Source organism: Microchirus variegatus, assembly GCF_963457635.1.
Source record: "Microchirus variegatus genome assembly, chromosome: 3".
Lineage (NCBI taxonomy): Eukaryota > Metazoa > Chordata > Actinopteri > Pleuronectiformes > Soleidae > Microchirus > Microchirus variegatus.
Window position 1 is genome coordinate 24,484,211 of NC_139804.1, and position 25,628 is coordinate 24,509,838.

The window sequence follows — 25,628 nt, forward strand, 5'->3', positions numbered from 1 at the left end:
TTCCCCTGCAGCGCTAACTATGATCCCCCCCCCCCCCCCCCTCCACACACACCCCCACCCTGCCCCCCTCTCGCTCCCTTGTTCTCTCACTCTATCTCCCTCCTCAGGCTCCCACCAGGACAGTGATGATTTAATGATGAGAGAGAGGGAGAGAGGGAGTGAGGGAGAGCACTTTGATTATTCCTACACAGCAGACAAGTCCGCTGGCCTTGCTGTTGTGTCACAGACACACTCACATTCCAACACATACAGCAACACTCAAATAAAGGACAACACACACCGAATGCACACTCACTAATATATATATATATATACTACTGACAAAAAGTTAGGGATATTTGCCAAGAATATCCCTATGAAAAGTTCATGTTACAGCGATATTCTTCCATGAAAGCAGGGCATTTAAGTAGAAGGATTCAATGGTAATTTCTTTATCGCAAACAAGAGCTAACAACAACGGTGGCAATACCACAACAAAAAATCTAAATTTCTCAATAACTAGATATATTTTTGTTGTCTTGGTCTCATGATGTCAAAATCTGAACAGCATGATAAAGAAGACTGATTGAATACAAATTGCCATTGAACCAGAACTTGTAGTGGTTCAATTGTTATTGAATCAGACAGTTGTTGTGATTTTTGCGGTTAATCAAAAGCAATGACACCCAAAATGTGCACATAACCCTAACAAACACACACACACGCACGCACAGCATCCCACTGGGTCAAACAATATCTAGATTACTTTGCAATAATTTGTTTATGCTTCCAAATGACGCCACTCTGGATGGTTTGAGTACCAGGGAGGTTAGACAATCATGAGTCAATTACACAAATTAAAATCAAGTACTTGCATTTATAATCAAGTAGTTATTACGTGCTGTACTTGTCTGGCAGTCTGTGCATTGCCCTGGTGTGTAAAGTCTCACCCATTCTGTCTTATGAAAAAAAACTTACATTTTGGTTATTCATTATTTCACTGGTACATCGTTAACTGACACATTTACATATGTACTGTACACATTTGCATGAAGATCTGACGTTTAAAATACAAAGAGCCCACAGCAGCTCTATGAGGATACACTTTAAGTTAGATTATAATTTATCCTAAAGGGAACATGCACATGTGTGCAAAAATTCACTCTGAATTCATCCGACAGTTGTTGCTTGAAACCAGAATTGTCAACCTCATGGTGGTGGTAGATAAGAACTTAAGAAGACAGAATATTAGTCAGAGGGATTTCTCATTCCTGCACCATGTCCTGATAAACAGCCATCTATTGAATGCTGAAATGCTACATACGTGTGCTGGATGTGTTTCTCCTCAGGCTGTCAAATGAATTCAAATTCAGACCTTAAAAAAAGCATTTGACTTCAAAATAAACATCCAAGAAGCAAATCAGACCAGCGGATGCACTCTTGGCTCAGCAGAAGACTAAGTCAGTGACGCTGTGTGGTTTTGTTGTGAACATGGAAGACACAGACAAGCTAAACTGTCCTCCTGAGTCAGCACAACCATGACAGCAGAGCATCTAAAAAGCAGAGAGTGGAAACATTTCAGGATTCTTCGCCAAAAAAAGACAAAGAATCAAAAGCAGCATGCAAAACACATACATGCCTTTGTGTGCATATGTGTGTACATGTCTGTAGTAGGCTATTGTAGGACACATTTTGATACAAACCTATCTTTGTGAGGACATGTTGACCTTGTTAGGCCCTCACACATTTAAATGGATTTATGTTGGTTAAAGCTTGGCTTTAGGGTTAGACTTGGGTTTAAGTTAGGGTTAGGTTAAGCATTATAAATTAAGCATGTAAATGTGATGGTGAAGGTAAGGGTAAGGGGCAAGGGAATGCATTATGTCTACAAAGGTCCTCACTAAGGTTGCTGTACAAGAATATAATGTGTGTGTGTGTACGCACGCGTGCACTTGCATTGCATGCCCCCGTCCACCACCGACATGATGGAATGTGTCAGACTTGGGACTGCCGACGTTTAAACCTCATTTCTTATTCACTTGCAGCCCATCCCTCTCCCCTACTCCCCACACCATCATCCCTTTTCCCACTGCCCCCGCAGAGGAAATCGCTGATTTATTTTGCATAGCAACTATGAATTTTAAGTGAGTCCTATTAAAAGAGTCTCCTCAGCCCCTTCTCTAAATGTTATTGCTCCTTAACAGCGGCTATTTTCTCCGTTTAAATCGGAGGCCCTGGCACTGCGCGTTAACACTGACAAAGCGTGTGCGTTCTAATTGAAAGAAAGGAAGGGTGCACAATGACATAAGTCTGTGGGTGTTTGTGTGTTGATAGCTGCCTCTGTATGAACTTGTGAGTTTATGCATGAGCATATGCTCATCTGTGTAGGTGTGTGCACCCAGGTGTGAACCCAGTTTATTTGTGTATGTGAATACACTTTAAGTCAATACATCTTGGTGAATCTGGAGAGTTTTCAAACTAAATTTGACCTTGTGTGTTTGTGTATGTGCGGTCCACATTTGAATGAGATATGTGACACATATACTGCAGTATCTACAATGCTCTAAAATCCTCACCAGTGCTTCAGTGGCCTGAGCCGAGGTGAGGCTATTTGCCTGCTTCCTTCTTATCTAATCTCTATGCATCTACCATGCAGTGCTCGCAAGGCCCCGGGCAAAACCTATTCTTTTTGATAGCCCATAATTGCTTGGCTGATGCATATTTTTTAATATCCAGTGATATTACAGGGGCATGGTAATAAAACACAGGCGGGTAGAGGAGAAAGTGTGAGTAAGAAGAGGGGAGACAAGGGATAAAATGAAAGCTGGGGGGGGATAGAGAGGGAGGGGTGGGAAGGGAAGGAACAAAGACAGCAAGGTGCAGGAAGAGGGGGAGTGAGGTCTAGAGCAAGACAGACAAAGAGGTGGACTTTTCTGTCACTCAACAGTGAGGAGGGGCCTTCAATTGTATTTCTTCAGACAGGAAATACAGGCTTGAACCAACAGTGGCTTATAAAACAGTTTTATAAAGGAAATTTTAGGTTTAACTTAAGTTTAGCATTCAGTACATTTTGCAGTATTTTTTGTTGTATGTTAGATGATTTACCATTTCAATATGTCCTTCAGAGTCGTATTATCAATGAGTTCTCATTTTCAGACGAGAGATGTCTCGTCTGCTGTTACAACTGTTGTTAGCACATTTCATCAGCTATAAATGACTAATTCATCCAACTCTCTGACTGCTATCTTAAAGGTCCACTATGTGCAGCCTCAGTGGGATCTATCAACAGAGACTTCATTCATGTATTATCATTAGGAACTGCTGTCTTTGTTAAATTTATACAATTTTCTACTGCTGTGTTGTTTTGCGAAGGTCTTCAGTTGGTTGGTATATGTATCCCAAAATCCTACACACTGTGATTCAATAAAACAATTTATATATATATAGTAAGAACAATTATGCTTTGTTTTGCAATGTACATTAAGAACAAACAAGGGCAAACAATTAATACATTCTTTTTAATCTTTCTCTCGTTGCTGGAAATGCAGGACAGAGACAACCAGAGAGTGCAAATAAAGCAGCAAAACGTGCCGTCTGAGCTTTTCTTGAGCCACTTCAACAGCTTCTAATTGAAGTATTGATGGATTTAAATGAGGCAGAAATGCACTCAAGAGTTTGCGCATTATGTGTGCACACATGCACCTGCACGCACACACACACACACACACACACCCACACACACACTATGAGCAATGGTGTTGGGGATGTTGAGCACAGTAATGGTTCCCTTTTTCAAAGCGCTCATGCGAGTAAGTACACTTTTACAGAAGACATCTTGAGTGTATGAGTATAGTTTGGGGTTTAAAGAGAATGAAGTGTTATTTCTGTTGATGAGTGACACTCGTGCATCTGGGCCTGCATGTAATGGCTGAGCAGCCAATCACAGCACAGAGGAAGGACAAACAGCACAGAGCATCATCAGAGGTCCAGATAACAGCTGTTTCCTGCAATATGAATTATTCTAGCTGTGAAGATGACATGTCAACTCAATCAAAGGCGGAGAGGGTTTAAATGACACAGTCAGACACATCATTCACGACATAAATGGACAAAGCGTAAAAATAGCACTGTCCCCACATTTGATGTGGATATCTGTACTGTAGTATCATGTTAGAGCCACAGTCTTCATTAGTCCTCCGCATAATTAAATCATGTATGATATAGGATAGGATACAGAAATATCATACTGGCTGGATAGTAACACGTTTTTCTGAGGGGTGACAAAGTCAGAAGAGATCTTTTTGTGACTTTACAGGAGACTTCAAAGGTTCACTAATACAAACACATTGATAAATCAGCATTGCGCACCTGATCCATATCTCAGACATATATTTTATGGAGAAATATTGGGTAGTAGTTAATAGTTAGCAAATAAAACAAGGACAAAATGCGTTTTGGAGTGATTCCTTTCGGCTGTTACAACGTGGAGTCAGTGTCCAGATAAAATGCATGACTTTATTTACTATGTATACAGTACAGACCAAAAGTTTGGACACACCTTTCCATTTACTTGAATGAGGAAGTGTGTCCAAACTTTTGGTCTGTACTGTATATGTGTATATATATACACACACAGTATATATGCGCACACACCCACACACTATGAAGTGAGGGGAGAATGAGCTGCGCTGTTCAGTGCTGATTGGATTACTGATCTATATCATCTCACTCTAACTTGTTTATGGTCGACCATCTTAGTGACTCTGAAAGACTCTTGCTGATATAATGGAGTCCAGTATATACAGCAGCACCATCATATCGTGGACTAAACGTAATTTCAATTTATTATTTGCCACCTTTTGGATATGCTACAGTTAGTACAGACATGGGTTAACATGCTGTGTCGCAACTCAGTGGGTGCTACAGCTGCACTGACTGAGTTTTACACAGCGACACCTGCAGCTTTGTATGCTACAAATCTAAATTGAACTTTTAAATACATATCATTTGATTGAAAGAAACGATTTGATATGACATAACAGTTGTATGATGAACTTTTGGAATATCCACCCTGTCCATCAGTGGCCCTCGTCATGCTCCTTTTTAATAAATGTATTGAAGGGAATATAAGCCTCACGTATGTCGAAGCACAATGGAAATGAGGAACCACTTTTTGCACTATTGGAACTACATGCTAACACTAACAGAAGGCAAGAGACAAGTGATCAGGGACGCTGATTGCGGCAATAACAAGTGCACACATGCATGTATAGAGAAACATGCTTAGGGACAGCTGTCTGCATGCACACACTTACTCAATAACATCTGGTCCTTAAATGCTGCATTTGACTTAAATATTTTAACAGATGCACTAAAGGTTTGATTGTAGTGTCCTCATAATCTTTTGGAAGCTAATCTGTTTTTACCTTGTGTCAAGTCAGGATCAAGATCTTTATAATGCTTTGCTTAGCCTCTTTAGCATGTAATTGCTTGCATTGAATGAAGTATAATCAGGATCTGGGATTCTCAGATCACTGTGTTCATCATTTGTACAGCTTGTCTATTGATATTGCTGATTTGCATCGCCTCCCTTCCACTAACTATCTTTAACTGAGATTCCAGCTCCTGGTTGTTGCACCAACATACAGACACACACACACACACTTTATTGATTACTGCCCATCAGCTGTTATTGACGCAGGCTCTTACTTTTGACGGTGAGGTACATGGACTTGCTGACATCAGCTCCCACGTCGTTGCTGACCTTACACAGGTAGAAGCCACTGTCGTCCTCCAGCACGTGCTTGATGAGCAGTGAGCCGTTGCTCAGCAGCTGGATACGAGAGCCGCTGTTCAGAAGGATGGGCTGAAACTGGGGGACACCCGCACCTGGTGGCAGCAGGAAGAGAAAATATTAGCAAAGCAAAACAATTTTAAACAAGGAGTCTTGTAAGTCTTGTTCAGATAGACAGTATTTTTGGATTATTTTTGTGTTTGGAGGTGGTTTGAGATGCGTCTCAAATCAGATGTGTCAAAACCAGCACAAGACATACCAGGGGTTCTGCACTGCGACGATGCACCTTTGCGTTTTTGTTCATGTGTGTGCATGCATGTGTCCCCATGTGCCTGTGTTTACAGATTTGATGACAAAGCCTGTCAGATTTAGGGAAGCTTGTAAACACATTTCTGAACACTGAGCCTAAATCCTTAAACCACCCCAAACAGCTGCTGAGCAGAGAGAAGCAGCACAGGCCACTGGTAATGATGATGCAGTCGGAGGAAACATGGTCATGTTTCAAAACAGCAGATTGGTGCAGAGTTTCAACACACAGAGGGGAAAGAAAGGCCAATCATGACTGCTGGCAGCCTTCAACACCAGGCCCAGCCAGTGAGATTCAAAGATGTTTATGTAGCTAGATGAGGATTTTTTTTTTTCTTACTTAGCATTTGTGTTGCTTTAAATAAAAAATCCAAACATTTATGGATTTAAGATGCATTCTGATGTAATCCATACATGTATGTTCACCATAAATGTTCACCATAAATGTATGTATTTCACAATTTCACAAAATAACCACTAAAGCATCACTGAAATGAGATATTGTGTCTGCCGCCTCTGTGTAATTATTATCTATATATTTAATGTTAAAGATTAGACCACTTAGTGACCTGTGGGTTCTTGCTTTTTAATTAAAATGCAGTCAAGTGGCCGTGGTGAGCGGAGGGTCAAGTGTTGACTTTGTTCCTGCTCTCCCCTCTGGGAGGGAGGGAGAGGGGGAGGGAGATGTGTCCTCCTTGAATTATGGATTTTGCATATCCAAATAGTGCTAGTCATTTTGCTAATAGCTGTTGACCTTTACTTGCTGTTCTATATCTCCCAGCGACACTCACCTGGCTCTTAGCTACTTCTGTTACAGTAAAAGCATGCCAGACTGCACTCTGGCTTACAACAGTATTTTACAGTAATTTTCATTTTTTTGGCTCTGGCTAATACCTCCTGATTTAATAACATACAAGCAAGAGGACACAGACACACGCATAACTAATACTGGCCCAACCCTAACCCTAACCCTAACCCTCATCCTCATCCTCATCCTCATCCTCACCATACAACATGTCTTCACCTTAAAATGTAGTAATATATGTTATTGGGACTTTTTTTTTGTCCCCATAAGGAAGACAAGTCCCCATAATGTGTAAACAGATTTAGGTCCCACAAGATGAGAAATACCTGGAGCACGCACGCACGCACGCACGCACGCACGCACGCACGCACGCACGCACGCACGCACGCACGCACGCAAAGAAGAATCAAAGAATATTCCATTCCTTTGATCATGGGGCCTGGTGCACATGCACACACACACATACAGACACATATGCACACATGGTCCGTGATTGTTGTCCTTCTGTTGTCAAAGCTTTCATCTGTGGTTATATGGATGATGGAGCAAACACCTGGGGCCCCTCTTCATTCACCCTGTTCAAGTGGCTGAACTCACCTGCTGCCATCCCGCCTGACTGTCTCTCTGTTTTTTTTGACACCTTAGCCTATTTATGGATTATGGGTCACGGCCAAAATTGTCGGGATAAAGAATCAACCTCTGAAGATCACCTTCATGTTTTCAGTCCAGATGTGTGTGCGCGTGTGTATGTGACACACCTACGCACACAGCTGCTACATGTATAAGATACACAGCTCGAGCATTTTAAATTGTGTTGGAGAAAGAGCAAAAACATCTGACTTTTAATATAAGCCATGGAAAAACATATTTTACAGGTCAATCATGTGTGTTCGTTTCATATTTCATAATTTTGTTGTGTAACATAAATGCAATTTTCTTCTGTTTATGCATTTTTTGACGACATGACTTTTAAAGATAAGAAAATGGACAGCATAGTGCAACAAAAGCTACAGACTTAAACCAGCAAACACTGCAGTTTAATATAGTCCAGAAACTTCATTGAGATTATGGCCTAAAACAGAGACCAGCTGTTATTGTTATTGGTGCACTGACCTGCATGTCTCCTTTAGGTGAGCAGTGTTCATTTAGCAGTAAAAAGACTGAACTCCCAATGGCAGAGAGTAATTTGTGCTTAATGTACCTTTTGAGTGCTCCCATACAATGGTGGGAGGTGGGTACCCTTCAGCAGAGCAGTTGAGAGTCACAGTTTTCCCATAGATCCCATCTTGATCCTCAGGCTGAACCACAAACTGAGGAGGAACTGAGACACAAACACAGACACAAGCAGAGGTTAACAGTGAACAGACATTAAGGATGTCTCTGAAATAGATCACACATGTTAGAAAGAACTAGTCAAACACTACACTAACACATTTGGACAGAGGGAATCAGTTATTGAAGTCAGCGGCCCTGGGGTTATGTGTTTGCTATATTCTTTTTGCTTCCTCACCTCTGACAATGAGCTGACTTTGGTGCTCCACAACAGCAGCCTCATTGCGAGCAATGCAAGTATAATTGCCATTGTGGTCAGGCGTCAAGTTGGAGATTCGCAGAGAGCTTGTGAAGTCAATGTTGTCCACAGTCACACCCAGACTGATGGGGATTGGCCTTCCATCTTTTTGCCACGTGATGTCCAGTGGCCGGTCGCCTGACATGACCACGCAGGGGATGAAGACACGTTGACCAATAGTAAAACGCTGGAACTCAAATGGCTGGATGTAAGGAGGGACTGTAGGGATGAGAGAAGAGAGACAAAAGGATGGCATGTGATTTAAGCCATAAGTTGGTGCCAGGTCCCTTTTCTTTTTAAGAGTAATCCTACAATATTCTAACCATCTTGCTTTTAAGAGGTCACTGAATGAATATAACAGACATAGATAGCTACGGATTCTGCAGTAGTTCCCCCATCACTCTCAGACTGGAACAGTTTGTCCTTTTAGAAAAAGGATCTTAAAATACATATGGACCAACACTACACTACATGTCTGTCTCACAAAATATAATTATTATTTTGATCTGCAATAAAAGATCACACCAACATCAAGATCCATAATTGTATCAAGAAGATAATGACTGATATTGACACGCTGTGTCTCACAGTGTTGATAAATGTGATCAGTCTAATACGATCTAACCAAACGTTGCATTTCTTATCCTCACTGGCCCATTTCCCATTGGTTTGGTGGACATTATGTTATGAAACGAAGAACAAGCATTTATTTATTTCAATCCTGAATCATCTCATAGTAAGTCAATCTAACTAAATAAATAAATAATGTATCCATATGTTTTGTCAAGCAGTGTATTTATTTACAACCCTTCTAAAAGTGCTTACAAATCGGCTTTAATGAACCATTTTACCCGATGATCAGAAACCTTGATTGCAGCAGTAGCTTGTCGTCAGAAAAAAAATAAAACCGGTACTCAAAGTCAATTTGGCTGCAAAAATACGATATAATCACACAGTTCTAGATGAAGATGTAATCAAATTGCCTGTGTTCTATTCTCTGGTAAATCTCCAGCCATCACACAAGTCATGTGTGTTTGAGTGTCCACTGAGTTCAAATAACTGTGAAATAAGCAGCACTTTAGCAGCTTATTTAATTCACAACAAAGTAGAGATAATGGACTCCAGGGATCCCCAAAGACGCTTCCGCATTTTAAGCATGAGCGGAGTAAATTAACAAATGCACTCGCTTGCTACAGCACCACTGGGTAGTGTTGCTTTATATCATCACTCTCTTTCTCTTCTTACTCTCTTCCACCACCCTCCGCCTTCCTCGCTCCACGGACAGCGTAATATAATGACAACAACTTAACATACTGTACAGAGGCAGGGAAATAGGGCATAATGGGAAGGCCCTTTTTCTATTATCTATTACAGGTTGTATTTTTCAGTGGCGATCATCACTCAGCTGTTAACTATCTCTGAAACAGTCTTTACAAGATTAATTTAATGCCCGTCTAGTGAGTATATTTACTTATTCACATTAACGATCATGTAAATATGCCAGATTATAGCCACTGGCTAATTTACATCTGTTCTCCCTATGCAGGTAGATGGAATAAGTACATACAGAATAAAATGTACTGTACTATGTACTACCGTACTATGTACTAATGTAATAAAAGTAACAGATTAGAGAAAACAGCATATATTGTGTTTCAATTCCAGTATAAATATATGTATTTCTGTATGAATTAATACTGTAACAAAGGGTTGTTTTTTTGTTTTGCAGTGCTTTACATTCTGTTTGGAACATTACATCTTATTTTGCTATATTAGTATGTGATTTTGGAGGCAAGAGTTTTCAAGTAGAATTTTCCTCACCATCAGACACATAAATCAACATAAAGTTAAAGAAGTGACAATTTGAAGCAAAAGTTTAACATTAATAAAAGCTTTGCTGCTTACTAAATAATCATTACGACGAGGGGGCTCTACAGAGCTCATAATCTATATATATAAAAAAACATAAGAATATAATTCAATATGAAACCCATCATCAATGCAAGCCGTGAACCTATGTGTTTTGGACAGAATGAGGTCATATCGAGTGCAATGTGTGCAAGCTTGAATTCAATGTCCAGTTTCATCCAGTTATTGGTTTTAGTTTTGTGCATGTCAATGAATTAAAATTCACTTGTGCTATAACATAACATGTTTGACATTCCCAGGGGGTAAAGCAAAATGAAGCAAAACACAACACAGTAGGCCTGCATCCTATGGGTTTTCATGGCCCACTGGTCTCTGGAGACTAGAAGACGTTAACAACACCATATAAAAGTAACAGAACCCACTATATAAATATTACATCTTAGTTAATTCAATTCAAATAGCAATTTGTTGTTTTATTAGGGACATGTGCCAGACTACTTCTTGGCCAGACATAATGAGCCATTTCCCCAAGTGTCTGGCTTTTATACTAAGCTAAACTAACATGTTTGAAAACTGCAGGCCTACAGTTGTAAGGGAGCATAGGGTGATTTTAATTTTCTAATGTAGCTGATGAGGGAAAAAAAAAATATAATATTAACAAAATTTTTAATTAACTCATGAAATCTGAGTCACACCTAATCTGTGCACCATCCTCTGTTTTAAAATGAACAGATTAAAACATGCATATACATACATACATACACACATATAATAGATACTATGGGATTTAAATGTACAACAATAACTTCTCAAGGTTAAACCTCATATCTATGTAAATATTTTCTGCACAAAATCGATTCAGCTTACCTCTCACCCGTAGGTGGACACTTTGAGAGTCCATCTTGTTGGGCTGAACCATCACTTTGCAGTTGTACTCGCCAGCATCCACTTGTTGCACGTTGGTCAGCTTCAGTGTGCCGTTGTTTTCAAACGCTCGCTGTCGGTGGTTGAATGGGAGCAGTGCAGAGTTTTTGTACCACTTTATGGAGTAGTACGGGTAACCAATCACACGACAGTGAATAAAGGCATCCCTTCCAGCAATGGCTGTGATGTTTTTCATTGGACGAATGCTGGCACGGCCTAAAAGGTGACAGAGAATGAGAAAGGAACCTATACCAAAACATTTCATGGATAGTGGTGTTTGACATCAAATCACAATGAATTGTGCAGTGCAGATTTGATGATGAATTTTCAAAATGTATTATAAGATTTGTGAGGTCAGCTGCCAGTTTAACTGAGAACATAATCGTTACTTTACGTTTCAGCTTTGCAAATGGTCCTGTACATTTGACTTCGTTATATTACGAAACTACTGTTGTTGCTTTTTGTTTAACTTAAGAGCTTTAGAAGAAGAAGGAGGCAAAATGTCACGCTGATTAAAAGGTGCTAACAATTTGAGGGCAAAGTGAACGTTTAAATTACACAGTTCCACTCATACCAAGAAGTCGGCTCTTGCTGGTCACCCACATGATATTTATTGTATAATATTTTAATTTACTGCTGAGGAAACACATAAACGCAGACAAACATGAATGCACACGCACTTACACACAGCGGCCCACAGCTAGATTAATTCATGCAACTAGAAGTAATTTATTTCTGTATTGGTTACTTAAAAACCAAACCATGTAAACCTATATCCAGATTTACTTCTGTGCTGTAAACCAGGATCATTCGTTTGGCTATATAGAGCAACAAGACTGCAATGAGCAAACTAATACCTGTACGCAATGGAGTAAAGTAAATAATACATTATTTAGAAGGACTTCAATTGAAGCAAATGCCTGTAAATGCAATTAAAGATACGTAATTCTTTAAAATGGAAGGAAAACTAGTCATGCAACTTTCATTTTTCACAACCAAACATCATCCAGCACTCATGTTTAGCAAATGCCAGACAGTCAGCAGGAAAAGGAGACATAGACACACAGAGAGACAGACAGGTATGTGTATTGTTGTTCTTGGAGGAGCTGATTTGACAAGCACCTCTTACGTTTATTCGAGCCTGGTGGTACACAACCCCGGCCGAGTTGCTGCACGTGCACCGGTACACCCCGCCATCCTGCACCTGGGTGTGGGTCACATTGAGCTGGCTGACCACGTGGCCCTCGTGGGTCTCGTAGTGGCCCAGGTGGTGGTGGCTGTCTTTGATGACTGGGTCATCGTCCAGCGACCAGGTGCACCTGGGAGGCGGTGTGCCCTTGACATTGCAGAATAGGAAGACAGGCTCGTTTGGGTTCACCACCTTCTCGCTGAAGGCCGACAGGATCTTCGGCGTGCCATCTGTGGTGGAGGACACGGCGGGACACGGGAGAGACGTTGTGGTAAATGAAACGATGGTTAAACTGTGACAAAACCTTAACAGTAATGAGAGTTTGGTTTCTGCACACGAGCAGTACTGTGTTTAAAGAATAGGAAACATTTCTGCATCAAAATATCTAAAAATGTTAAAAAAAAGTATAAAAGTAAAAAAATGCTAATGTTTGTACATTTTTGAATAGTTTAATTACGTCATTTAAATATTTTCCAATACTCTTCAAATCTATAAAGTTAAATGTGTATATTATTCAAGATAAAGGACCATTTAATTTTGGTCGGCCTTTGATGACGTTAATTGTCAAATGTCCATAGAAGCAGAACTTTGAATGAATGGACACCAGAACAGGCAACGGCATGTACAGTGAACTCTCCTTCGACTCTCCTGCAGCTTCCATGTCTGTTGTACAGCACATACAACTACCATGTATGACAGCTATAACTTGTGAGAAACTACATATGAAACATCAAATGAGGAGGGAAACATTCAGTACTACTACCAGTGTGTTGTCTTTTGTTTATTATTTTTCATTTTATTGTGTGCATTTGTCACTAATATGACTTTTCATTGTCATTTGCTGTGCATTCCGCCGCCAAAGCCCTTCCCAAAAAACTCGATCGATAGATGCAAAGATTACATATTGTGCATTTACATGGTGATATGTTATTCGCTCTCAGTGAATCTTCTTTTTTATAAAAGCAATTTATGACACACTATAAAGTCTCAACCAAAGCAAAAGTAAAGGAAATATAATTATGTTTTCAAGAATTCATTATTTTGTGTAGTTATGCTTCATACTGTATCGTCGCATGCGTAGCTGTCATCATGAACAGTGATCCAGGAGCTTTCCTTACAGACACAGAGGCTGGTTGGCTTTTGAGATGTTTGTGTCTGCCTGCTGCTTCTCTCTGATAATCTAGGTCTGTTTCACATTATTATAGATTATCAATATCTTCTTTTTACAGCTCCCTGGGCACAGGAGACAGTTGCCTCAGCAACAATGCCAAGGTAAGCTATTGGATGCAAGAGTGTGTGGCGTGTTTTTTTCTATGTGTTTGTGAAGTCTGAGGCTACAGCTGAGAATCACAAGAGAATACCATTAACACATAAAACCAGTATTGATCTGCAAGGCCTGAACCTGCATCTGCTAACTCATTGATTATGCATACGACAGCTACCATAATGTGGCTTTTGGTCAGCATTTGTGTTCATGCTCCACCCTACAAATGACATTTTACCTTCAAGGATGACTTGCACAAAGTCCTGTGCAGACATCTTGCCCTTCCTGGCGAAGCATTGGTAGGCTCCGCCGTCACTCTTTGACATTCCCTCCATGATGAGGTTCTCTCGGTTGACCCCAGTGAAACGAACATTGTTGCCTGGGTAGATGATCTCTCCGTTGCGGTACCATGACAGCTCATACTCGTCTGAGCCGCTCACGCTACAGGACAGAGACACCTTGCTACCCACGCTGCCTTTCACCTTCCGAGGGCTGACCACCACCTTTAAGGGCTCTGAGGACACAAAAACAAAAAATCTGTGTTGGACAGAGGTGCGTGAATGTGTTTGTCTCTGGATGTTGGCTTTGCAGTGGATTGGCGACCTGTCCAGGGTGCAGCTGCCTCTTCCAATATTAATTCAATTAAATTTTATTATTATCGTGCCGAATCACAACATACCTATCTCAAGGCACTGCACATAGACACCATCAGTGAACAGCAGTGAAACCCAACAATGCACACAATGAGTAAACACCAGGCATCAGTGGAGAGAAAAAAAAACTCCCTTTTATCAGCTCAAAGATAACCAGTGGTTTTCATAATGGATGGAGAGATTTAAATAGTGAATTAATAATTGTTATAGCTATATTAAGAGGACGATACGGAAACTGGAAGCTAGAGGAGAGTGTTTAGATTTGAATTACTTAGCATGGATGCATTTCTGAAAAATTATCTAATCCAAATCTCAGGATAAAAGCAATTACTTTTCAGCACATTGTGGACAATGGTGGATCAATAATTATTGGTGACTGTAATTGCTCCATTATTTACTATATTCTTGATTAATTAAAACTGTATTGCATAACTTTCAAATGTAAATAAATCGTATATTCATATCTGCCTGTGTTTCTCAGTATAGCAGTGTTTAGATCTTGTGTTGCCAGGTGACTGCACAAAGGAAGTGATTTGTTGAATGTCAAGCAACGCTGCTCTAGTAAAGTGAGATGGCTGCAAACAGGTTGAAGAATGACTGAAAACACAAAGAAGCGTCCACAAAAAGATTCAGAAGTGAATTCTACTGCTCAAAATAATGTCTTTCAGCTTTTCATCAGCAGTATCACTGTATTCGCACAAACACGTCCTCAGTCAGGTCTGATAGTATTGCGTGACAGAGCCCGTTTTTAGAAGAAGGATGCAGCAGAAACACTAAACCCCCAATTCGAGTATGTTAAATGTGAACATTTGCTCTTGTCTTGTTCTGTGACAGTAAGCTTAATATTGTTGAGATGTACGACTGACTGTGCAAAACAAGCAACTGAATGATGTCAGTTTGCACTTTTTCACATTCCGCACTGCTGCGTGTGACTCTATAAACCAAATAACCTGCCAAATCATCAGCCAATAAATCAACACTTAAAAATTATTGTTAGTAACAGCTCTGCTCCCAAGTTTTAAAGTGTTTCCAGAGAGCATTAAGTAAATGACTCAAAGTGACATTGATTCAATTTAGCTGCTTCAAATTAATAAGCGTGAGGAAACTCCAAACTCACTGACTGCTGTGACATTCACTCTGACTCTGTAAACATCTGCCGTGTTCCTGATTTGTGAGTGATGTAGTTAACAAATGAGGTACATAAACACTGCATGTGAATGACCAATGTACAGAAAATGCAGAGGTTCACCTCGGTTTACTGACAGACTTACGTTTCACATACAGGCGTCCCATGACTTCTGCGTTGCCATAACTGTTCCACACCTCACAAACGTATATCCCAGAGTCACTTGGCTGTGTGCTTTCTATCAGCAACCCAGTGGTCGTCTGCCGGAAGCGGCTGTCGGGTTCCAAAGGGCTGTTGTCTTTCAGCCAGCGAGATTTTGGCGACGGGTAGCCTGAAGACTTACAGGGCAGCTCCACCCGATGATTAATCATCACCTCTCGGTGGTCAAAGCCATCCAAGATGCCTGGCTCAGCATTGGTCGGGTCTGGAAGGAGCAGAGATTTTAGCGTTAATTAGTGGTGAGGTTTGCCAGGCACTTGATAGTATAATCTAATATTGATTATTGAGGTCAAGCTACAGTTGTGTATATTTCTTTATGCAAAGCACAGGAGAGACACAAACTGTATTATATTAGCCATCATTTTTTAATTATTGTGGCAAAGAAACTGAAGTTGTCACTGCAAATTGGCTCTTGTCAATCATTCCATTATTTATAAATATACCTACTTTCATCAGACTACACTGTAGCATATGCCATAATGTAACATTAACATGTGGTATAATTGGTTAGTATTATTTTTAAGTTAATAATTCAGCCTGTGAAACATTTGTCTCACCCTATTCTAATACTGCTACATCATGTAGCCATAATGATGCTCACATTAGATACAGAATTTGGTGCAAAAAATGGTGCAAAATGTGAATCTGAATACATACATTTTGCAGTAATCACAAAAATGAAATATTCTGCACTATACAAATACGGAAAGGAAATCAACTTTATTGTCATTGTACACAAAACTGCATGATGGAATAACAAAGTCAGATTGGGTTATCGATCATGTATTATTATTATTGTCATTATTATTATGACATAGTTTAGTTGTCATACATTTTCCATGTTCTGCTGACAATCGTGTATAAAAGGGGAAATATGCGAACTGCAGAGCGAGTTAAAGAGAAAAGAGTTCTCGCTCTGAAGCAGAACACGACACACCGATGTAAAATTCTGGAAGAGGTTGGAAATTCCATGAATTTTTTAACTGGAACTGTGAAACAATCTGTGAAGGTCATGGAAGAGCTGAATCGAGGGATGAAAGTTTCACGTTTTATGTGTGTGGATGAAGTGTCTACGTTGAAGTGTGTTTCATTTCATTTGAATGAGAAACTGTCTTTAAAAAGAAATATTTTGGAAAGTATGTCGGACATCATGAAAAATTCCAATTAGAAAAATATTCAAATTGTGAATCTTGTGTGTTTGTTGGTATTTGCTGAAATGCTTCATGTGTTGTGACTTGATGCTGTTAAGGTATTATGTGGTGTACTGCGTATTGTTGACTGTGAGGTATAGCCGCCACTGTGCTTGGACCTGTACATGTATGAGTTTTACTGACCTGACACAATGAGACGTGCACTGTTACTCTGACGAGTCTCTCCGGTGTAACGGTGGCGCGTGGTGCAGCGATAGTTGTTCAGCCCATCCTCTGGCAGGACGTCCGCGATATACAAGGCTCCCGTGGATGTTATGAGATATCTTTGTCCTAAAGGAGATAAGAACAACAAGTGGGAAGACATTAAAGACTGCAGCTGTGTAGATGTTATCCAGATATCAAAACAGAAAATAATTTATACACTCTCAATTGGAAGCAGGTAATGTTGAAGTTGAAGCTATTCTTTAATTTAAAATGAGATTACCGACTTAACTAAAACAAAAAAATGAAATTTATCTCACGTAAATAAAGCGACTACAGAAGATTTAAGGCTGAATTACTAATAATTCAAGTAATTCTGTTAAATAATGTGATAAAAAAATCATCCACATAATGGAAAACAAACTACCAATACATTTTCTCGTGTTGTCATTGACTTGGTGCCAAATGTGGAATCTAAAAACCCTCTTTGGCTGTCACAGTCAGGTCTGTATAGATATGGTAATATTATGTTAATTCTGGAGATCAAACCAGACTGAGTGGGGTTGTCAACATCCATAAGGAATGAAACCTCACTCTGTGCCATCACATGGAAGCCCACATTCCCATGGGAGCAGATTGATGTCAAAACTGATCGAAAAAGCAATTTACAGGAGATTGTCGTCACTGTGCAGTGGTGGGAATGCTATGACACAGCCTTGTCATAGCTGCAGGTAATGTTGTTGGGTTTAGAAGTAAAATACCATCAACATCACAGGATTAAGGAAAAGCATTATAGCAGTTCAGCGCATTTCTCAAAAAGTCATATATCAATATCAAAACATATTAATTTCGCCCTAAAAATAGTTGAAATTAAAATTTCAAGAGTTTAATTAGGGATTAAAAAGAGGTTTCTAGTTTCCCACTTCCCTCTGTGTGTTTCCTGTCGTTTGACTGACAACAAAACATGCAAACTTTAGCAGTGAGGCAAAATTATACAAACACAAATCAAGGTTTTGACTCAAATTCATCTTCTGCGGAGGATTTTTTTTTCTAACTGTACAGTTAGAACTTTTTTGATTGCTCTACATATCTGAAGGCAAACGCATTCCGAATGATCCAAATGTAAATTGAACTGGGACGATGTGGGAGTTGCTAAAGCAGATAAGCAGTGGGTTCTACTCCAGATTTTCATGAGCAGCTTAGTATGTTCTTTTACATTTATGATAAAAGAAAGCAGGTGGTGTATCAAACTAAACCAAAAATTTCTGTGCCTTATATTCCACATGTACAGTACACTGGTGCAGTTTTAATATTGGTTGTTGTTGGTGAAAATGGCCTTCCACACAGAAATTTCAAGATCTTATGAAAAATGCATGGACAAGCGGTTTCTCTTTTCTATGTGGGTTAACAAATTAGATGCCACTTCCCTGAGGTCACGTAACATCATCCCCCGATCAAAGATTTCCAGTGAACACTCTGCGGGGCTATGTTGATTTACATCTGAATGAAATCTCAATGAAACTGTGATAGAGGGTCAACTATATCTTGTGATAGTCTACAGCGTGGACTATAACACAATATTTAATTTACCCATGCACTAATGTTAACATGAAACCTTTGCTTTTCTCTCACGTGAACTAAAACCTTGGGTTTTAGTTCAAAGACTAACGGCTTTGAAAAAAAGCAAAGCATGATTAATATTCTCTTATTTGATTTTTTTTAATGTTCGTACTTGCAATAGAAAATCAACCTTGGGGTTAAGCAAATGGGGGGCATGGGGAGAAAAAAAGAGAGGAGAAAACACTGCTATTGTAAGCATTGACCTAGATAGAACCGACAACAGAATCCACAGATTTGATGTCCTGAAGGGGTTCCACTGGTTTACACGCAGGGCAGTTAGATGGACAACCAGAGAGTGGAACCTGTGAAGAGCGAGCATGTGACAGTGTACTCTGCACATGTGTGTCAGTGTGGAACCTGGTGGCCATCCAGTACGAGAGATGACTGGTGGAAGGAAGTTCATTATCAGTTTTTGACTGCATTTTTAAATAGATTATTTTTCCTGTCATTTACATCGTTTTACTCACTGCATGTAACTGCGATCATAAAAGAAAAAAAACAACAAAGACAGGAAATGTTTTACCATTAAATAATTGTATATGTTTTTTTTTAAAAATTGAATGAAATTCCTGAAGGCTACAGCTGACCACGCTGCGGCAAAAACAAAACTCAGACATCTCCTCAGAAGCTCTCCACTCCATACACACTGCCTCTTTCTCTTTTTTTCTCTCCTCCCCTCTGGCTTCTCCATTTTGATTCTGTACTGGTCCTCTGAAATCTCACTGTGGAATCCATCTTGAGCGAGACAAAATGGTATTTCACTCCAGCCGCTGTGAGCTGCTGCAATTTTCTCTTCAAGCACCTTTATGCTCCTGCAATGCCTTTTAAGACGTCAGAGCTCAGTTATGACAGAAAGAAGTGTAGGCAGAGGGGATACTACAGTAGGGAGGCTATTCAAAAGGAGAGCCATTGTGTTGAATTGTACTGTATTGTATCCTCTTTCAGGCGACCCGCTCCTCTTTAATTCCTCCGCTTTGTCTTGAACTCACTCACTACATTATAGATCAGCATCTGGGAGTAATTCCTCTTCACAACATCAGTAAAGTTGCTAAGATATTATGCACAATTCCCTCTTAAACACTAAAATGTGTTCCCAAATGCATTAAAAATCCTCTGGACAGAGATTTCTGGGTTATTATCAGAAAGTGGAGCATCTTCATTCACAGCCACCGCTACTGTAAAGTGAAAAAGTGCTACACTCCACCAAACACATTTTATCTAATCATCCCCACTTTGCCAGAGACAGAATCTAATATGAACAGCATGCTCTCACTCTCAGCAGGCTAAATAAGCCTCGACGTACAGATGAGCTAGTGTCACAGCATCCTTGCTGCCAGCAGACACTCGCAAGACGCTGCGATTTAAATGAGAGCCGCTTACTGAAGTGACACTCCGCAATTCAGTCAATGGAATGAATGAGTGTTAAACTTATTTTTTTAAATCTGATTGTTCATGCAAAATCAATTGCCTGAAAAAAATTGTTACTGATCTTTGGGGTTTCATGTGCACAGTACTAATACTATAATGGTACAAATGATTAACCTGCAAAGCTTTTAACCCTTTAACACTGAGCGCATCGCAGACGACACGTTTGCGCAAGCACATTTTGCCTTACCGCAATTATGCATTACAGCAGTTTCTGCTGTCGGAAAAATTCCAACAGTTTCCTGAAAGCTGAGACGTTGCACGTCAAATCCAACATGTGCTTATTACAGTCATTTCACCCGTGCTGGTGCAGGAAGATCAGTGTCTTTGTCGCCGGAGAGGAGAGATTTGGAAAAACGCCTGTTCGTAACGTACAGGCCATTGAGACAAAACCTCAAACAAACGTTATTTTGAATAATATTCAAAATATTATGTGTTGAACTGTTAAAATGTCAAATTTAACTCACAAAATCTGGTGTTCATGTACAACTTCAGTGTTTTTTCTTCATTTTAAATTGTTAATACACTATTTTAACATGCAGTAAATTGGAAATAACTGCCAGAAGTTATTCTGGATAAATGGGTAAAAGCACTTACTCACAGGACATTTTCTGGCCTTTTATTGTTAAAATAAGCACACAAAAAAAAGTCCAGGTGGACATTTTGAGGTTTAGGTGTTAAAGGGAAACAAGTGTGGATTTTTTGTATGTTAGCATGTTATCCAACAACTTATAATATTATCAATATAATAGCTTAAACCCGACAGTGTGCATCTGGACGCACTTGTAAAACAAATCTTAATACACAATTTTACCCAAGATATTGGAATGCAATGGGTTAAATGTTTAGCACAAAGACTAATCTTGTGTATTGGTGAGTCAGATTGGTTGTTTAAAGAGGAAGGTGGGACTGGCTATCAGTGCACTGAGTCAGACAGTGAGGAGGGACCTGCTTCTTGTCGGGTCAGCAGAGACAGACTGATTATAAATGACTGCTCTACATTGGTGTGGTAACTTCTCTGTCCCACCTCAGCTCTCCTGCGTCACGTCAGACATTAAATTAGAATCTGCCTGTCATGGGCTTACTGTACACTATATCTGCACAATATGCATCACCTATCCAATCACTGTACAGAGGACATTACACTTAAAGGCCCAGTGTGTATGTATTAGTTATCGCTCACCACGCACTTTCCCGAAAAACGTCAGGGAACCAGGGCGGCCTTCACACACCTGGAAGGATGTTCCACCTGGCTGTCACAATATAACCTAAGGCCCTGCCTGATGTACATATGTAAGCTACTTATTCTAAGGCTACAAAAAACAAATTATTTGTATTATAAAGAGATTATACACTTATACACACATACTTATGGTATGGTAGTATATGAAATTTCTCCTTAATGTGACACACAGGGCCTTTAAAAAATATACTGTGTTCTGTATATGGCGCCTCTTTACAACAGTGGAAGACTCACAAAATCTTCACACAGATAGTGACATAATCATGTACCACTACAAAAACATTAGTGAGGAATCAGAGGAAGAGTATGTTGCATTCTCAGACAAGCATCTACCTGCCCAAGGTCTCTGCAGGGAAGAGCAAACAGGGACAAAACATCCGACCTCAGCTTTAATCTGAGCTGATTGAGGTCAGTTTGCAGGAGTGAACTGCAGACCTCCAGGGGCCTGCATGGCCACATGCATTATTCTGCAAAACTAAATTAAGAAACGACTCGATAATCTGCAAGTGTCTGCGTAGATAACCACATATCTGACCGCAATAACAATCACACTAATGCACATACTGAAAAGACACCACATCAAACTGTAGTCAACTGTGCACCTGCAGCAGTTTGCCCACTGCACATAATCACAAGGTTAATGCAGACACAGTGAGTCTGTAACAACCTATAGAAGACGTGCTAATGGTCAAACTACTGGAACAATCTCTGCCACAGCCACAGGAAATTAACAGAAGAGCATGAACACGATACAAAAATGACACGCAGTGAAACATTTTATGGTATTTTTGGGTAATGGGTAATGAATGTCAACCTTAGCATCTAACATAACAGTTTCATCTAAAATCTCATTGTGCAAATGTGTGCATTTCCAGAAATGTCAAAAATATTCCTGTAGAATAGTTAGAAGCATATTTTGGTCATTGATGTGGTGCTCTGCAATATCATCAGTGGTGTTTTTGTTTAATGTTCCTTGGTGTACGACACAAACTGAACAGAGTTCAATACATTTTCTATAACAGTTTCTTATACTTAACGAAATGAAAGAATTGCAGAAATTAAAAGATATCAGGAGGTATCATAAAAAGTGCACCAATCAGAGCTGTTGTGGTCTGCAGCACAACAATTAGTGCTAGATTTGAGGAGAGGTGTAATCTTCCAGCATTTCCTTTTACATGTGACAAACTCAAAATGTGTATTATCATTAGTGGCCATTAGCAACGAGAAACTTACCAGAGAAAAAAGAAAATGTTGATTATTGCAAACTGAATCCAATGGTCTCTGACACCTGTAAAAGTCACCTATAAAAATCTCTTTATCTCAATGCACCTGCTGTGTGAATAGATTTTAGATATACAAGTAAATTACAGAGCTGCCATTGAAGCCCCGGTGAAGAAGGCATCCTTGGTTCACTGAAAGTTCTGGCATCAGAGCAGGAATGCTCAGAGACTCTGTCTCTTATGCAGCCTCAAAAACCTCTGTGTTCCTGTTTGGCTCGTGCTACTTCCTCTCTTGCTTCTCTCTCTCTCTCTCTTTTGCTTGGTCTCTCCCTTTCTCCCCTTCTCGGTCTCTCCTACTGTGTCCTGAATGCTAAAACAGTGTTTGGCTGTATCAGAACACTGCAATGAAATCCTGCAGTCTCAACCCCCCCCTCCACATTCAATCAAAACACCTTACGGTTTACTTAGATGCTTCAAGACCTCAAATAAGTCAAACAAGTATTAATAAAAATCACCAATTTATGAAGTTTATAAAGAAATTAAATATGTCAATCAACACTGATGAACTAATAAATGAGTTACAAAGTCCATACACATTATCCTATAATAATAAACTTGTGTTGGTAGTTTAGAAGCATTCATGCCTGTGTGATTACCTGCTCCACCCTCGTGTTTCTTTTCATCTGCGTCTTATTGCCTCTGCTCTCTGTGAGTTTTTAGTCCTCATTTTTTATTAGTTTGTCCGTTTCTGATTCTTATCCCTTGCTTTGACTTCGGCCCCTCGTGTTCCCCACACTCCTCTGACTTGGCCAGTTTAGTTTTCCTTAAAACATCTTCAGTGCAGCAACTGCCATTGTTGAATTGTGACAATATGCATATCTGTCATAATATAATTTCATTACACTCCATCTGCATATTGCCATTTCTTTGCCCCACTGCTTGGTTTTACTGCTACAAACCTGCACGGCTACTACTTGATATATCAAAATAACACTAAAATGCCACTCAGTTAGGTATTAGGGTTTTTTTTCAGCGGTATTTCCAAACAAGAAATGCCAAATAAAAAAAGGCAGGTAGAGTGAAATGCAGTGACTGGTAGTGTTATACCACCACTGATTTAAATTAAAAATGGACTGTCAGTTACCATGAATAATTTGTGAGGTGTAATCCATGCAAAAAATGTCCAACTGTCATGAGATGAACAATTCATATTTAATAAACAACTGAACAAGTGAAAGATGTCATCTTAATAAATCATGGGTCCCACTCTATTTCAGAGTGTTTGCACTCACTCTATCTCTCTCTCTCTCTCTCTCTCTCTCTCTCTCCCTCCAGAATGCGACACTGTTGTAGATTCAGTGGTCATAGAGATTTGTTCTCATCAGGATTTGCTGATCGAACTAATATAATAACTGGATATTCAAATATAGGTTTGTAAACACTATCACACTATGGAGTGAAAAATGAAGGCCCTGCAATGCACGCTGCCAAACCCTTCACTATCTATGGAGTCTGCATAGCCAAATATTACACAGGATGCATTTTGCTCTTTTATACAAGAGAATGATCACGGTAATGAAAGGGCAGCACCACACCTGCATAAAGAGCAGGTTTATGTCACAGTTGGAGAGCAACCACGTACAAGGCCGCACAGAGAGGAATAATTTAACATTATCATAATAGGAGCTTGCTGAGCTTCACTGTAGACACACACACACACAAAACTGCTGAACAGGAGAGTTGAGTCTCCAAGGTGAAAGAATCTGGGGGTTGTTGATGTCTTTGATGAGGTTAGCGATCCACTCATCTGTGTTGAAGCCCAGAGTCGTTGGGCATGTTAAATGGTGCTGAAGACAACAATTACAAGCCCAGTTCATTTTCAAAATGGTCAATATGTCTGACCCGCTTCCTCGTGTTTACTTCTTTTTCTACAGAACACTGTACGGGCTAACCAATCAAAACTGGAGCGGACAGCCACTTTACACTGGTTATAGAAATTTGGTTTTCAGGTCCACTGTGGAAGAATGAGTGACATCTGAGACTCCTCAGCTCCGTAGATGCATTGTAGGTAGATGCACTGGGTTTCTGTGTGTGAAAATGTTCACCACCATTTGCTTAATAAGCTCCTACTAAATGGCTTGTTCTAAGGCTACAAAAAATAAACTAAAACTATTATACAGTTAGTATATTCACTTTTTGTCAATAACCCACCCTAAATATGGCAACAATTTGAATGCTTGAACCACACATTCAGTTTAGTCTGAAAGCCAATGAAACCTGTAGATGTACAGAAACACAGTGTTGGTCTGCAGACGAATAGACAAATGCCAAATGAGCCGGCAAACCGCATGATTACATTTTGATACGACTGCAGTTTAAACATCACTCCATATGCAAAAGCTTCTGTGGTCATTTAAAAGTCTATACCCAGTGGAAAGTCCCAGCACATATTACATCAACCTTAATCCTTGTTCCTCTGTGCTTTGTCCTTGTCATCTTACTGTGCAGATATTACCACAGCTGAGTAACCAGCAAACTATACTCATTTACCACTTAATGTTACTTCATTGATTAAAATGACATTCTTTAATGGCTTTAGACAAACCTAAGGTCATTAAACCTAAACAGCCATTCCATTCGGTCATCATCCCTGCACCAGAACGTTTCCAGACCATAGAAATGCATTTATTCAGTACTGATATACTTAATTCAGCATAATAAGGACAATACAAATGGTGGGATTCTCATTCTCAAGTTCTCCTATACTTCACACATTTAGGGAACCTAGTTTCTTCTTCAACATCCAGGACAAGGGGAGTTTAGTTAACTTGGCTTCAGCGTAAGATGAGCACAATAATTATGCTTGACTTTATATTTCTTTTTTTAATATGTCTTTTTGCCCTTTTCCTTCCAATTTAGCCAATAACTTATTTCTGTTCAAGCTGTGTGATAAATCATTACCAGAAATACACTGTAAATCAACATACTCAAGAATGGCTTCAGTCTTTTTTAGTCCACAGGGAATTGTGTGATTTACTTTAAAGGGAAACCTTATTAAACTACTTTAAGA

General features: G+C 39.7%; 1 protein-coding gene across 2 annotated transcripts in view; it reads right to left on the bottom strand.

The window, feature by feature from the left end:
• The window catches only part of dscamb (Down syndrome cell adhesion molecule b), a gene marked incomplete at both ends in the record, with an annotated part of 107,237 nt that overhangs the window by 21,997 nt on the left and 59,612 nt on the right, over positions 1–25,628 (bottom strand). For both annotated transcript variants that reach the window (XM_083887399.1, XM_083887398.1), the window contains 8 exons: positions 5,689–5,868; positions 8,086–8,205; positions 8,395–8,673; positions 11,191–11,463; positions 12,370–12,666; positions 13,939–14,214; positions 15,625–15,903; positions 17,033–17,179. In XM_083887399.1, the coding sequence (XP_083743525.1) occupies positions 5,689–5,868; positions 8,086–8,205; positions 8,395–8,673; positions 11,191–11,463; positions 12,370–12,666; positions 13,939–14,214; positions 15,625–15,903; positions 17,033–17,179 (1,851 nt within the window). The remainder of the gene's footprint in view (positions 1–5,688; positions 5,869–8,085; positions 8,206–8,394; positions 8,674–11,190; positions 11,464–12,369; positions 12,667–13,938; positions 14,215–15,624; positions 15,904–17,032; positions 17,180–25,628) is intronic.